Source organism: Phycodurus eques, chromosome 8 (genome assembly GCF_024500275.1).
Source record: "Phycodurus eques isolate BA_2022a chromosome 8, UOR_Pequ_1.1, whole genome shotgun sequence".
NCBI classification, from domain to species: domain Eukaryota; kingdom Metazoa; phylum Chordata; class Actinopteri; order Syngnathiformes; family Syngnathidae; genus Phycodurus; species Phycodurus eques.
In genome coordinates, this window is record NC_084532.1 from 27,262,835 (window position 1) to 27,277,947 (window position 15,113).

The 15,113-nt window shown below is 45.2% G+C and overlaps 4 protein-coding genes across 8 annotated transcripts in view; 3 read left to right on the forward strand and 1 right to left on the reverse strand.

The window, feature by feature from the left end:
- The window catches only part of shroom2a (shroom family member 2a), a 42,974-nt gene extending 40,446 nt beyond the window's left edge, over window positions 1–2,528 (forward strand). For all 3 annotated transcript variants that reach the window (XM_061683252.1, XM_061683253.1, XM_061683254.1), the window contains one exon: window positions 573–2,528. In XM_061683252.1, coding sequence (XP_061539236.1) covers window positions 573–845 — 273 coding nt within the window. In that variant the 3' untranslated portion in view covers window positions 846–2,528. The remainder of the gene's footprint in view (window positions 1–572) is intronic.
- A 2,011-nt stretch (window positions 2,529–4,539) lies between these two features.
- On the forward strand, window positions 4,540–5,303 carry cldn34a (claudin 34a). The gene has a single exon (XM_061684724.1). The coding sequence runs from the start codon at window positions 4,555–4,557 to the stop codon at window positions 5,263–5,265; it is 711 nt and encodes a 236-aa protein (XP_061540708.1). The 5' UTR covers window positions 4,540–4,554; the 3' UTR covers window positions 5,266–5,303.
- A 4,826-nt stretch (window positions 5,304–10,129) lies between these two features.
- On the reverse strand, window positions 10,130–11,260 carry LOC133406355 (putative claudin-24). Its single transcript, XM_061683905.1, has one exon. The coding sequence runs from the start codon at window positions 11,188–11,190 to the stop codon at window positions 10,543–10,545; it is 648 nt and encodes a 215-aa protein (XP_061539889.1). The 5' UTR covers window positions 11,191–11,260; the 3' UTR covers window positions 10,130–10,542.
- Window positions 11,261–14,042: 2,782 nt separating this feature from the next.
- wwc3 (WWC family member 3) overlaps window positions 14,043–15,113 on the forward strand; it is a 32,774-nt gene continuing 31,703 nt past the window's right edge. For all 3 annotated transcript variants that reach the window (XR_009769004.1, XM_061682992.1, XM_061682994.1), the window contains exon 1: window positions 14,043–14,559. Coding sequence is in view for 2 of the 3 variants with exons in the window: in XM_061682992.1 (XP_061538976.1) it covers window positions 14,408–14,559 (152 nt within the window). In the remaining variant the exon portion in view is untranslated. The remainder of the gene's footprint in view (window positions 14,560–15,113) is intronic.

The following is a 15,113-nucleotide window of genomic DNA, read 5'->3' on the forward strand; positions in this document are numbered from 1 at the left end:
CTTCGACGAGACTTTCACCGCGTTGTAGTTGACGACAGAAAAAAAATCCTTAGTCGTTTAACACCTAGCTCCCAATAATGACGACAACGACATTCAGCGTATATATATTTCATTTGGTTTGGATTGTTTCCGTGCCGGTCCGTTCGTCAGAAATCTGTCTTTATGTGAAACAGGTACGGGGCGCAAAAAAGAGGTTGAGGACCGCTGCTGTAGACAATACGGAGACTAGTTTGGGACAGAAAAACAATCGTGTGATTGGGATTCCGTTAGTACAGCTAACTCACCAAAGTACAGTGCAAAGTGGCTCAAATATGATGATGTTGTGACTGAGCAAGATTGCATAACTTGACTTATGACTTGGTTATTAAACCAAATACTGGTAATGACTTGACTTGATTGAAATTTAGTGCGGATTTGCTTGACTTTCGCCACTCCAACTTGGGACTTGCTTGAAACTTAAGACTTGCACGTACAGTACATGTGACTTACTCCCACCTCTAGCACAACCCCGTCCCTGACCGATGTCCCACAGAATGGATCTTCTCCAACCTTTTTTTCCTTTTTATCTCCAGCGCACGCTGACGGAGAAGCGCAAGCTGCTGATCCGGCAGCACGAGGACGCCAAGGAGCTGAAGGACAACCTGGACCGTCGCGAACGGGCCGTCTACGACATCCTGGCCAGCTACCTGCCCGAGGACGGCATGGCCGACTACGAGCACTTTGTCAAGATGAAGTCGGCGCTCATCATTGAGCAGCGCAAGCTGGAGGACAAAATCAAGCTGGGCGAAGAGCAGCTCAAGTGCCTGCTGGACAGTCTGCCCATTGAGCAGCGCTTGGACTTTTGAGACGCTTGAAGTGCACCTCGCGTCCACCGGGGGCCGCCGGAGACTTAAGTATTTCCCAGTCGGCCCCAGCAGAGCTTCCTTGAGAAAAATGCTGCTTGTTCCTGGCACCTGTGTTGAATACAGTGAACCCCTGTTTATCGTTAGGGGAACATTGCAGGACCCACCCATGATACAGGGAATTCCACGATGTAAAGAGACCATATACAAAACGTCTTTGGGTTTTTTCCCGGCACATAAAACAAAAGAGAAGTCAACATTGTACAGTGGTGCCTTGAGATACAAGTGCCCCAATTTTTATTTATTTAAATGTTGTCAAGATGTTTAGTACCGTGGAACGGTGGACGACTGGTTAGAGCGTCTGCCTCACAGTTCTGTCGACCGGGGTTCAATCCCCGGCCCCGCCTTTGTGGAGTTTGCATGTTCTCCCCGTGCCTGCGTGGGTTTTCCTCCCACATCCCAAAAACATGCATGGTAGGTTGATTGAAGACTCTAAATTGCCCGTAGGTGTGAATGTGAGTGCGAATGGTTGCTTGTTTATGTGTGGCCTGCGATTGGCTGGCAACCAGTTCAGGGTGTACCCCGCCTCCTAGCCAATGATAGGTGGGATAGGCTCTTGTAAGGATGAGCGGCTCAGTAAATGGATGGATGGAAGTTACCGTCCAACTAAACGTAAAACAAAATAGAATTTCCCATTGTGTATTCAAAACAACCGCACAACTTTGCCTTCCGCTAGCTTAATGCTAACACACAATGCAAAACGCCATAGACGGACTAATGAATAGCATCGATAGTGGTGCTGTTACAATTCTTTCAGCAACGGATATTTGAATACAAACGGTGGATCGACACATAGGTAGACAATATAACAATACGGCAATACTCAGGCATATTTTATCCTCTGTGAAAAACGTCTAATATTACTGCAGCTTACTGCGTTACAGTATCTTTGACACTATTCTTCCTTCGTGTCTGGAATCCATGACACAACTCCAAATTTGCCAGACAACTGTAAAAACCCATTAAAAAAAAAATTAAAAAAAATAATCATTTTTCAATTTAAAAAATCAGCCTTTACGGCAAGGACGTAAACGGCGATACACAGGGGGTTCACTGTATCTTTTTTTTGTTTTGTTTTTTTGTTTTTTTTTAGTAATTTATTGTAGCCTTCGGATTGGCACAGCAGACGGACAACTTTTTTGCGCTTGGAGCCGCCACGTGACCTCGACATAACCACTATTTATCGTCTTTTCACGCCACGCATTTCATTTTTTTATTTTTTTTTTTGTCAACAGTTAGTGGCCTTGAAGCGAGATCCCTATGTGACTGCCTCCCCCTTGTTGTTGACAATTTAGAGAGCACTTGGCCACACAAGAGACGCACTTGACATTCAGCGACAAGTGCCTGCCGCCCGGCGCCCACCGCACTGACGCCAACGTCCTCCCAAGGCCGTGCTAAATTGAAGAAATGTTTATTGTTCTATGTTATGAACACCTGTGACTTTTTATAACAGTTCCTCTGAGTTGTTTTGTTCTTTTAGAATTGCACGGTGAGCCGGATCAAAGTGGTATATGTCCCACGGGCTGTACGTTGCGCACCCCTGTTTTCAAGGCCCTCCTGTGTGTCGTTTTCACGCAGACATTAGTTGCCACACCATAAGCATTCCCAACCTGCTTGAAGATTAAATCCAACTGTCAAAAAAAAATCCTTCCTGTTGTGTTTTTTTTTTTTTTTTATTATTTATTGTGTTGCATTTTTCCAGGTGTTCACCTCATCTGCGTCACTCATTAACTCAGCCAAGCCCTGCCGGGCTGCTGATAGCGTGACAGTTACACGAACATCTTTTCCAGTTGCAATGCGCGCTCGCTGCCGTCAGGAACTTATTTTACCATTCTTCTCTTCACAAGACGCCAACATTTGGGAATTTCACCCTGGATGGAACTGCACAGGTAAACTATTGCCACTTAAAATTCGTCATAAGTGTAACATGTAATCATATACATAACAAAACAAGCATATACATGTTGATATCATTTGTGTTGCGCTGCTATTCAACAATAGCTGTAACATTAGGGCCACAATCTCATAAGAGCCAATACAGACAAATCCGTATTGATACACCATCATGAAAAATGGATACCGCAATGAATCGTCGCTTATGATACAGTATAAATCACTAGCATCAAAATTGATATTGCGGTGTATCGTCTCATGCGATACAGTATCAATACACCAGAATCTAATATTTGCAAATTGCAATGTGACAGTCTTTTCACAGTATAGTATAAGTACAGCAGTATTTTAAAAAAGAAAAAAAAAAGTTATCTCTTATGATCCAATATCGGTACAGCGGCATCAAAGATCACTATTGCGATGTATCATCTCTCATGAAACGGTATTGATACGACAGAATCAAATGTCAATATTGTGATGTATCAATATTGCGATACATCGATGTATCAATGTTAGCAGTATTAAAAATTGATATTGTTTTGTATCGTAATGTGATCCCTTACGATGCAGTATTGATATCAAGATTGTGATGCTTTATCTAGGGTACGGTATTAATATAGCACCATCAAGTTTGAATGTGGCGATTTAGCAAGCTGACTGTGTACTGTTTAACAAATACTATACAAATATAGTTTATTTTTTATTATTATTCCACTTTGTGCACATGTTAAGCTTGACAGCAATTGCACACATATGGTGAAATTTACAAAGCATTACTCAACAAGAAAGACAAAAGGCTGTTTAGGATTACACCATATTGACAGCGTGGAAGGGACAAAGTGGTCAATATGATCATGGAAATAGAACATACTTGATCAAAATGACTCATTGTAGCAAATAACTTGCTGTGTACAATAAAACTACGAAACTGTTTTTGATATAATACCATTGGTTACAAACTGGTTAGCAAAGCAATGTGTGGGACATGCCAAAATCAAATACATCTAATGAAAAAGGTATCAAATGAAGGAAACACATTTTAAGAGACTTATCGTGGTCCTGGTATGTGTGCGGGTGTTGGGCAAGACTACAGGGTTTCATTATTTTGCTACATTTTCATGCTGACTGAGTGCTTCTGATTAGCACACCCAAGGCACTTTACCACTGAAAATATTTCCACCAGACAAACTGCAGTGAAAGCAATTGTCATATATTCCTCTTTAGGAGTCGCATGTTTTTCCATTTCATATTTTTGTACTGTGCCTAAAGATTGAAAAACAAAACCTGGCATTTTTTTTTTTTTTTTTTGTGTTTAGCAAAAAAGGGGGGGAAAAAAAATCACTTTTTTCTAGGGCTCCAGCTATCGAATATGTTTATAATCGAGGCTTCTGCCGATCATCTAATCGATTAATTGAGTGTTCGGATAAAAATTGGTGATGCATTATCAAGCACAGTTGCCTGGCTTTGAGGTGCTGGTATTATTTTGTCCACTTGGGGTCACCATCCACACTTTCTACTGGAGTATATGTGAGTTTTAGTGTGTATGGCTTTAAAAGGCGTCGTCCTAGCCTGGCGAGTGACGTGGGTGTCAGCGAATGAGAATGTAGCATTAAAGAACTGCTCATACACAGAATGTTGATGAAAAGTTGTTTGTATTCATATATGCAGTTTTCCGCGTGCTCCGAGACAAAATTCTCCTTAGGGAGACGAATCAAGAGGAACCTTGACCCTTGACCTCATCATCATCACCATCAGCATCATGCTGTTCCTGGCGCACACGGCCCATTGGCAGTTTGTGGGCTTGCTGGCCGGCTGCTTGGCGTGGATCCTCATCATGGCCACGGCGGGCATGGACGAGTGGCGCCTGTGGCACGTCGACCCCGAGAACCACACGGCCCTCATCACCTCGGGCGTGGCCTGGGTCGGCATCTGGCGGGCCTGCTTCCACAGCCACGCCCTGCCCAAGATGGAGACCTGCCAGAGCATGGGCGTCTCGGAGGGCTTCGTCCCGGTGGAGATCCGGGTGGCGCAGGTTCTGGTGGTGCTGGCCATGCTGGGCGGCCTGGCTGGCAACGCCGCCGCAGTCGTGGCGGTCAGGCGGGTCTACTTCTCCATTGAGGATGGCGGCGGAGTGCGTGCGCCCTTCGTCCTGGCGGGGGCGCTCAATGTCCTCACCGTGGCGCTCGTCCTGGTCCCCCTGGTGTGGAACACGAGCTCGGTTTTGAACAACGGCACCATCCCCTTCCCGCCCCGCTTCAGGCTTCCCGTCGCTCCCGCCAGCCAGGGAGTGGGCACGGCCATCGGGGTGGGCTTCGTGGCCGCCGCCCTGATGCTCATCAGCGGGCTGCTGTTTCTCAGCTACCAACACGTGTGGAGAACCCTCAAACCCGAGCTGCACGGACGGAGAGTGGCAGAGGAGGACAAGCAAGGCAGGGATAATCTCACTTTCCATGCTGATCAAGTGTTGTGATGGCAAAATGAAAACATATGACACAATGACTTGAATAACACCTTGATTAGGGTTCTAAAATGGTATAAGTTTACAAAATTGAACATTGGATCTTATTAGGGATCAGAAATATACAAAGCCCAATTCCAATGGTGTCGGTACATTCAGGTTTTGCAGCAACATATGCTGCCATCCAAGTAATGTCATTTTCAAGGATGTCCCTGCTTATTTCAGCAAGACTTTGCCAAGTCACATTCTGCATGTGTTTACAACAGTGTGGCTTTGTAGTAAGAGTGCGGGTACTAGACTGGCCTGCCAGCAGTCCGGACCTGTCTCCCACTGGAAATGCGTGCAGGAGCAAGCAAGAAGGGAAAAGCAGTCCACCTGCAAAGCGTCAAAGATTAGTGTCCTCAGTTCCCAAACGCTTATTGAGTGTTGGTAGAAGGGGAAGATGATGTAACACTGTGGTAAACACGCCCTCGTCTCAGCTTTTTTAGAACGTCTCGCTGGCATCCAATTCAAAATGGGTGAATATTTGCAACGACAACAACAACAACAACAACAAACAGTTGTTCAGTTTGAACATTAAATATTTTGTCTCCGGGTTATCTTGGATTTGGAAATCATTGTATTCTGTTTTTACACAACGTCCCAATTTTATTGGAATTGGGATTTGTAATTGGAAAAAATATATTTGAGCATAATCCTGATTAAAACAACCGGATTTGATGCAATTACAGCGCCACCTTGATTTACAGCAAGTTGTTTATAAGCTGTCGACTGGTCAATTTTATTTTTATTTATTTTTTTTTGGTTTATTTTATTTTGTGTATTTTGCGTGTGTTGCGACTTGCGAGCCCAAATTTGACTATGCTTCTGGACGACTGCCGTCGAAAAAAAATGGGAGTATTTAAGATACTGTGATGCCCTCGCATGTGGACAAGGAGAGCTTTGTATTTTGCATGCCTGCCTGCTTATGACAAAACAAAATGTTTATAATTACGCTTGAATATGACGGTGATGTATGAGGCATGTCGGTGGGTCAGCTTGACAATGCGAGCGTGGATGTGGGAGGCGGACACGTGAGATTTTTGGGAGAAGGGGGAGCCGCCGACCGGCCAGCCGCAGACCAGACGAGATGAAAAGAGAGGAGTGGGCAGCGGCGGCCCACTCTGGGGAAAAACAAAAGACCGTTGAGTCGCTGTCAGAAACACAAGTTCAGCAAGAGTGGAGCACGAGTGGCCCTCGAGTGGCGCTCGGAGCGCTGGAGGAAGAGAAATTCCCAAAAGTGAAGGAGCACAACGGTTGCATATTCTCCCCCCCCCCCCCCCCCGACCCCGGCCCTCCTTTTGCAGATAAGACTGACATGACTTGTTTTTCTTATCTAATCGCCTGCGTCGTTTATCAGCAGAGCAACGCTGGGCGCTTTAATGCAAGCAACCAACCAACATGGACATGGAGAACAGGATGTAACAGACTCTCAAAAGAAATGTTTGTTTTGTTTTTTTTTAAAAAGTGTAAACTCAAGGTTCATTGAAAATGAACAATTAAGAAAAAGAAAGTACATTTGAGCGCAACATTTTCAGGCTTCTGCTAGAAAGCAAAGACAAATGTCTAAAAAGCCTACTATAACAGCTGAACTTTACTTGGGGCATTTAACGCATTCACTGCCATTGACGGCTTTAGAAGTCAAATATCCACGTTAACTGGGAAGGCTGGCAGTGAATGAGTTAAAATGGTGGCGGGTGTGTGCTGACTCCCATTTCACATGAGTTGGAATGTGATTGGTTCGTTCTGACAACAGCCACAAGACTGCATTTTTAAAAGGTCTAATAGTATAGAATATTTTTAAGAAAAAAATTATTACAAATTTTTGGGTATTTGTATGAAGTCTTGTGACGGCTTTTTACAGATCTACGTTCGTTCTATAGTTCAGTAACTTTTGTCAACATCCAGTCATGATGATAGAACATATAAACAGTGTAAATTATTATGTTGACAATTAGTCTGTATATCATTAGCCTAATAGCATAGTTGCCTAAGTATTATTTGAAGGTTTCATGAAAACAAGAACAAAATGACAATAATCATTTTAGCAAATACATTTGCAGGTTTTATTTTTGTTATTTTTATTTTTGATGAGAAAAGGACAGAAATCAAACACATTTGTGAAAAATGGGGCATTTTCACGTATTTTCACGTCAGCACGTAACGCTTCACATAAAAAAAAAGTTTGGATGAATGATTTCCAGGTATGCCGGGATTTTGTCAGTAAGGCTGTATATTGTTTGCCTATCAGCGTAAGTGTCAAAGTCCTATTTGAACATTTTAGGGAAACAAGAACGTGTTTTTTATTGTCATTATTATTGATTTGGCAGCAGTAAATTAAAAACGATGTGATGCCAAAATGACATTTAATGGTACGTGTTCACTGACGAGACTTTTTGAGTGTGTGATAATTTTTTTGCCCACATATGCAAACGCAATGACTGAAAATGTTTGCTTTTGAAATGTTGTCCATTTCACTTCAGTCAAGTATTTGCACTTGTACTTGGGAATAGAGTGCGAGTACCTTTTGCCACCTCTGATTATAGGACTTCATTCTTCCAGCAGCTTTTATTTGTTTGTGTTCCAGTTCATGTTAGCGGGAGGCCATTTTCAGAGTCGGCATGGGTCTAATAACCCCAAACTCTCGAGTGTGTTTTGTTCCCCAGCGGGGGAACACGTGCAATCTGCTAATAGATGTCCGTTTGTGTCCAATCTATGCGAATAGAGATAGTTAGCGGTCACATTATACTCCAAACAATACAGTCAACTACCTTTTTTTTTTTAGTTGATCTCTGACTAGAAATGCTCCAATCCAGTACAAATGGACGACTCAAGCGCAGTCTGCGGCGGGCTGTGCGTTTGGTACCTATGTCATGTCGCAATGATAGAAACCATCAAAAAAGAAAATCAAATGCATTGCAAGAGTTGTGCACAATTGTGCCGCGTACATCATCCGGAGCAGTTCACGCTGAGTATTTGTCGAATAACGTGACAAAAAACATTTTCAAAAATGTAAATAAAAGGCAACATACCAAAGGTGCGAATTGCAGACATTTTTAATTGGCAGCAACCAACCAATCAAAATCAGTTTACGACAAACCAGGCGGAGTCACGCGTCAAATTAAAGGTCTTGACGAGGGCTTTGCACTTGTGTCGTTCTTCAGTCGATAGGTTCTCGTGCAGCGACGCAATGACCAGAAAAGGTGACATTTGAACAGGATGATGGCAAAAACTCACACGGGACCATGAGTGAACAAACCCGTCCCTGTCATTTGACCAAAGCGGAGCGATTGAGAAAAACGAGGGGAAATGTCTTGAACGATGATTTTAGTCTTCTTCTTAACCGTGATGTGTTAAGTCGTAAAGAAAATGCTACGTGAGCTAAATCGCTTCCAAGGGAGACGGAACAGCGGCCGTCCCGTCGTTTACATTTCACACGCTCATAGAGTGACCGGCTAATTAAATGCATTTCCGCTGCTCCGATTAACGCGTGGGCGTGCGATAAGCGCTGATGTTAGCTAGCAGGCTAGGCCTTATGTTTTTGCTAAATTACTTCAAGACACTCGCTTTCTGCTCGCGTAGAAGTTCCCTCTTGCCTTTTGTTGATAAACATTTCAAAGATGCTCAGTTAGCTTCCTCTCATTAGAGCGAAGGCCACATGAAAAATAGCGTGTGTAGCTTTGGGGTAAAACAGCACACGTGCTGCGTGTTTGCGCGACTGCCGTCTTCCAGCCAGGCCGGCGGCCTCCGACCTTTTGGCCAAGTCGCGTAATTAAGCGAGAGCGGCGGGAGCCGCGAGGGCGACCCGCTCCGCATTCTTCGCAGTGCGCGTCGCCCATTAAGGCGTTCATTAAACGCAGCTTAACTCGGCCGGCGAGCAGGAAATGCGACGGAATTAGCCTCACGCTGCGTTTCCACCGACGCCGCCGACGGCGGGGTCCGAGCGGCTGACGGCCAATCGGAAGACGAGGAACGCACGCCGGGATTTTTGGTGGCGTAACGCGCCGCTTCTCGAACTGGGGTCCGCCACAAAATAACCCAAACCGTCGTCCGGTAAACCGCCGTCGCTTGAGCGCCGCCCGGAAAACTTCACATTGATACAGTTCCGAATGTTTAAATGACTGCAATGCGTCGTCACTGTCTCGACGATACGATTCTTCATAATCGCTCAGCACGCAAACCAAACTAAAGTACAAGATACAGTTTTAGCTCGAGCGCTGCCGAGAAGACAACCGACTGATTCGCTTAAGCACCCCAAAAAGGTTAAATGACTGACACGCATCATCTCTGATATGATTTTTCTTTTTTTTATTTGGATTTATTTTGCGGATTGTTCAGCGCATAGACTTTAGTATGACATTCGGTTTTAGCTCGAGCGCCGCCGAGAAAACATCCCCTGGATACAGGACCTAGAATGTTTCAATCCCTAACATGCATGGTCTTTATGATATGATTCTTTATGACCATTCAGCACATAATCCAAACTATAATACAATAAACAGTTTCAGCTCGAGTGCCGCCTAGACAACAAAAATGTTTTAATTGACTTAACCCTCGCCATATTTCTGATACGGTTCTTTATGATCATTCTGCATCGTAAACAAACTGATACGATGTACGTTTTCTTTTGCTCACTTTACAATCAAACCATTTTGGCTCGAGTAACGCCGAGAAAACGTTCCACTGACACAGGACTACGAATATTTCAATGACGGACACACATCATCTCTGTGATATGATTCTTTAGGATCATTTTGCACATCAGCTCGCGCACAACATACAGTTGGAGCTCGAGCGCCGCCGAGAAAACATCGCACTGAGACAGGACCAATCGTGATTCAATGGCTTACAAATGTCATCTGCGTGTTTATTTTCCATCATTCAGTACACAAAACAAATGACACTACAATATACAGTTTTCAGAACATCCGACCGGTTTAGCTTGGGCGTCGTCTGGAAACCGTTCCGCTAATTACGGTACAGGAAGAATGTAATTCTAATTAAAAAAAAAAAAGAAATGACACATGATTTGAGTTCTTATTTTTGTTTTGATGATCATATAGCACGTATACTTCGCCACAAAATAGAGCTTGGGCTGGAGTGCTGCCTAGTAAGCATCCCACTGATACAGGAGCAAGCATTTGAAAACACATTGATTTTTGCCAGCAGTCTCTATTCATCGATGGGCACGTTTCCAAAGTGAAAATGATCGTTCGTTGCTTGATTCCGATGTTCTCCGGCGCTCCTCGTTCACACGTACTCGGCCCGGGGCAGCACCGTGTTCATCACCTGGTACCTCCTCTGCGGGCCGGCCGGAAGGGGCGGCGCCCGGGCGGCCGAGCGCGACCCGAGCACCAGGAGGAGGCCGGCCACCACCAGGAGGAAGCCCCCCGCCCACCCGCAGAACAGGGAGTCGCCGAACTCCCAGCGCGGCACCACGTCGGGCAGCGTGTCGTCGAAGAAGCGCACCACGGCCAGGTGGGCCACGTACGAGACGGGGATCAAACACAGAACCCCGGAGAGCATCGCCATCAGCCCGCCCGCGGTGCCCAACGTCCTCTTGGCGCCGTCCTCCTCGCACCCGTTGACCAGCGACAGCCCGGGGATGGCCACCAGGAAGCCCAGGGCGCCCAGGGCCAGGGAGGCGCAGGTGAGCACACGGCCCAGCTTGAGGTCCGGGGAGAGGCCCAGGAGGCTGTCGTAGGCCCGGCACTCCATGCCGCCCGTGTCCTGGACCACGCACGTCTCCCACAGGCCCAGCTCGTAGCTCTCCACGGGCAGCAGCGACGTGGACATGCTGAGCCAGCGCGGGGTCACGGCCGCCCCGAGGACGCACAGCCAGGCCCCGGCGTACAGCAGCATGCCCAGCAGCTCCAGGGCGCGGGCGCACTCGTCCATCGGCTCGCTCGCTAAGAGGTCGGAGGGCCCGGGAGCTCGTGGCGCCAAGTGCTGCCGCTCGGAGGAGAGCTCATCCCTCTACTGCAGGGAGGGAGGCGGGGAGGAAGGCCAGCCGGGGGCCGGCCCTCCCCTCTGCGGCCCTCCTGCTTCCTGTGCCAATGGGCAGCGGGGGGCAGAGCCGCTCATTTGGCCGTAGCAAAAGTACCACCATTCTGTTCCTGACTTCAACTGCGGATAGATTCTGGAAAGAATAATGGCATTTCCGTTCGATCGATTTGCGTGGTTCGAGGGGCGTCACGGAAAAAATTCAACTGGAAAACCATCGTCACGATGTTTCGTTTGAGGGGTGACTCCGTGTGCTTTGTCGTTTGTTTTTTTTTTAACCTCGTTCGGAAATAACGTAATTCGTCGGTTAATTCATTGGTTACAGCGGGGGCGTCAAAGTCGTTTTTGTCACGGTTTCCCTCAGAGGGCTGCTCTGACTGTGAAACCATAAAAATCGGCTCATCATACTAGTAGATGTACACAACAAATCAATGGATAACTAGTTTTGAAATCAAGAGGTCAAGGATAATAGTTTGTTCAAGTTACTCTAAAAGGTCTTTGGTAACAACAAAAGCTTGCAATAGCTCAACATTATTGATTAAGTATGACAATTTGTGGTTCGGTCCTTTTTTCAGATGGAACTGGAGCCTGAGTCACGTTAGCGGGAATTGTGAACAAGACCTTCAGGCTTCTGCTGAAGCCCAAAGGAAATCGAAAGGGGGGGGGGGGGGGGGAGGGGGGTTTAAGCCGACTAGAACATCCGAACTCTATTTGGGGTTAAGCAGAGACAAATTCCTTGTGCGTTTTGGACATACTTGGCAAATAAAGATGATTCTGATTCTGATTCTGATTTAAATGGCCGCTGGTGTGCGCTGACTCCCATTTAACATGGCTTTGAAAGTGATTGGTTAATTCTCAACACAGACACATCCCAGTTACAAGAGGGTGTGTACACTTGTGCAACCACATTATTTCAGCTCATTTTTACTTTCCCTCTGGATTAAAACTATTTTGTCCAACTGAACTGCACATGTTAAGCGTCACATGAATGGTAGAAAAAGACCTTTTTATATCACAAACACATTGGTGCTTGAACAAGGGTGTGTAGACTTTTTTTGTTTTTTTGCAAAGCCCAATTCCAATGAAGTTGGGACGTTTGTATAAAACGTAAATGGGGGGGGGAAATGGAGGGATGGACGGTTGTCCTTCCATTTTTTTTTTTTTTTTAACTCTTCAATTTCTTTGACTTTCGTGGCGAAAAGGTCCAAATGGTGCTCCCATATTCTCGGCAGGCGGCAAACAACACTGCGGCGTATTGTGCCGCGTTCGCGCGCGCACACAAACGCTCATAAGTCACGCAGGAGATCAAAATGCAGAGATAAACTCCCCCTCAGGTGGAGAACAAACGCTCAGCTGACTCGAGTGACGTCACACACTCTCTCACACACACACAAACCAGTGGTGGGTAGTAAAACCAAGTACAAATACTTAGTTACTGTATTTACGGTACAGAAAACGGATGGAAGTTTTTTTCAAACTTTTTGTCCCTCCATTTAAAAATGACGTGTACTTTTTGCTCATCAATAAAGGTCTTTTACTTCTTTTTTTTTTTTTTTTTTTTTTAACTCTATTACAATTATTTGATAGCTTAAGTTGCTCGTTACATAACCGTTTTTTTTTTCTGTTTCCCCTCGTCCAGTTTGCACATGCGCAGTGAGAAGATGGAATAGTCCATTGCATGAGAAGGGAGGGAGGCGCATTGAAACAGTCACGGTACAACAAGCATTTTGATGTCTTTTGAAGCTCTTGAATGAAATTCCAAAAAGTATTGTTTGATAGCCTTGTTTTTTTGTTTGTGATTTGAAAAGTGTTGTGTGATTCTTTTTGGCACAATTTTGATTCCATATTTTAAAAAGCACTCAAACTCGACTGAAATAAACTAGTCAACAACATGTAGTCAATCCTTTAAAATATAAACAATAGAAACAAAAACATTAGAATATCACAAAAGCAAAAACATAAATAAATATAAGATATATCATCTATTGTTATTATTATTTTACTATTGTTATTATTGAATTTGAAACTTGATGACTGTTTTAGAAATGTTGAGATTTTTTTTATAGATACTCGATAAATGCAACATAAATAACCTACTAATAAGTGGCCATTTGTATATTTAGATTCATAAATGTCTTTTTAAATATTAGTAATAAAATAAAAAAGTCACTTAAAAGCAAAATATGTTCTTGTTTTATATACATTATGAATATAAAAAGTCAAATTTATAAAATACCACACACATGAATAATGAAATAAAAAAGTTGCGTAATAAAGCTGTGGAAATGTTAAACTATATTAAATGTTGATTGTTTTTATCAATTACAGTAAAAGCTTGCCTTAGTCCCCAACTGACTAAATATGAAAGCAAAACATGACGTCATTGAGTCGCTCAGTGGCAAATAAAAAAAAAACGACAGGTACAATACTCATATTGTGCGCAAGGTGGCGCCAATGTACAACAGAAACGATTCAAGCCCTCAAGAGTTCGGACTGGAGGGAAAACTTTTTGCCCGAGTTGACATTTACCTTGCTTTAAATTGACGAAACGGTCAACTAAAGTGGAATGATCTGCGTGTCATCGACAGCTTGTGGTGGGAGTACAAAAAAAAAAAAAGAACACCTTAGCCAAAGTCAAGTCGAGTGACCGACTTTCAAGGAAAAAAATAACAAAAGCCTTTTTTTTGTTAGTTTTTTTTTTTTGGGGGGGGGTTAATAGAGGAGAAGTTTTAAAGTGGACACGGAGAAGGAGACGAGAGCGAGGAGGAGGGGATTGGACGGAGGAGCCCAAACTCTCCCCGCACGTCCGTCCGTTTATGCAAATCCGCCCCGAGCCCGAATAAGGACACGGAGGAATGAAACATGGTGGCGGAGGGAGCAGGCCAACATGGAGGCGAGAGGACCGTGAGAGCGCCGCCGCCGCCGCCGCCGCCACCGCCGCCTCCGCCTGCTTTGTAAAGCCCAAACTTTGCGCTTTTCTACCGCGGGGTCGCGATGCGGTGAAGGGGAGCGACTGGCTGGCCTTCCCGGGGACAGAGTGAGACGAGGCGGCGACGACGACGACGACGACGACGAAGGAAGGGAAGGAGCAACGGGGCTGGAGCCCGCCGCGATGCCGTGGCCGGGCGGAGGCGGCGGCAAGCGGCGAGAGAGCTCCGAGCTCCCGCTGCCCGCCGGGTGGGAGGAAGCCCGAGACTACGACGGGAGGGTGTTCTTCATCGACCACAACACCCGGCAAACTTCCTGGATAGACCCGAGAGATAGGTGAGACATTTGCACCGTTTGCTTTGTTGCTTTGTTGCTTTTCAACAAGCAATCGCACAAGGTGATGCTTTGGGCATTTCTCAACGAATTTGCACAGATTTAAACATCATCATCATCATCATCATCACGCAGCCTACTCAGCTGTCTGTCTTGTCTTTTCCTAAAAGTGACATTTTCAATATTTGTTGTGTTTCCACTCGCATTCACACATTCCCCTGTTATGTATGCATGTGTGTGTGTGTGCTTTTTTTGTTTGTTTGTTTGTTTATGACCTCCAGTGACCTGCAGCATTCCAGCATCTCTATTGCCCCCCCCCCCCCCCATTTTCCTATTCTTTATTCTTCTCCAATCCAACAAAAACGCGTGTGTGACTGTCACTTTTTGGTGTGTTTGCGTGCGGCCGCCCGAACTTCAACTCCCAGAAATCCAGGCGAAACTATGCCAGGAATGCTGCTAAAGTTGGGCCGCTGGGAAAAGCGGCAAGGAGGATGCGCGCCTCCGCCGGGGACTCACTTTTTTTTTTTTTTTTTTAAAAGGAGACACATTATGCTTTT

Excerpts from the sequence above, each read along its gene's own strand:
- cldn34a (XM_061684724.1), top strand. The coding sequence starts at position 4,555 with ATGCTGTTCCTGGCGCACACGGCCCATTGGCAGTTTGTGGGCTTGCTG.
- LOC133406355 (XM_061683905.1), bottom strand. The coding sequence starts at position 11,190 with ATGGACGAGTGCGCCCGCGCCCTGGAGCTGCTGGGCATGCTGCTGTAC.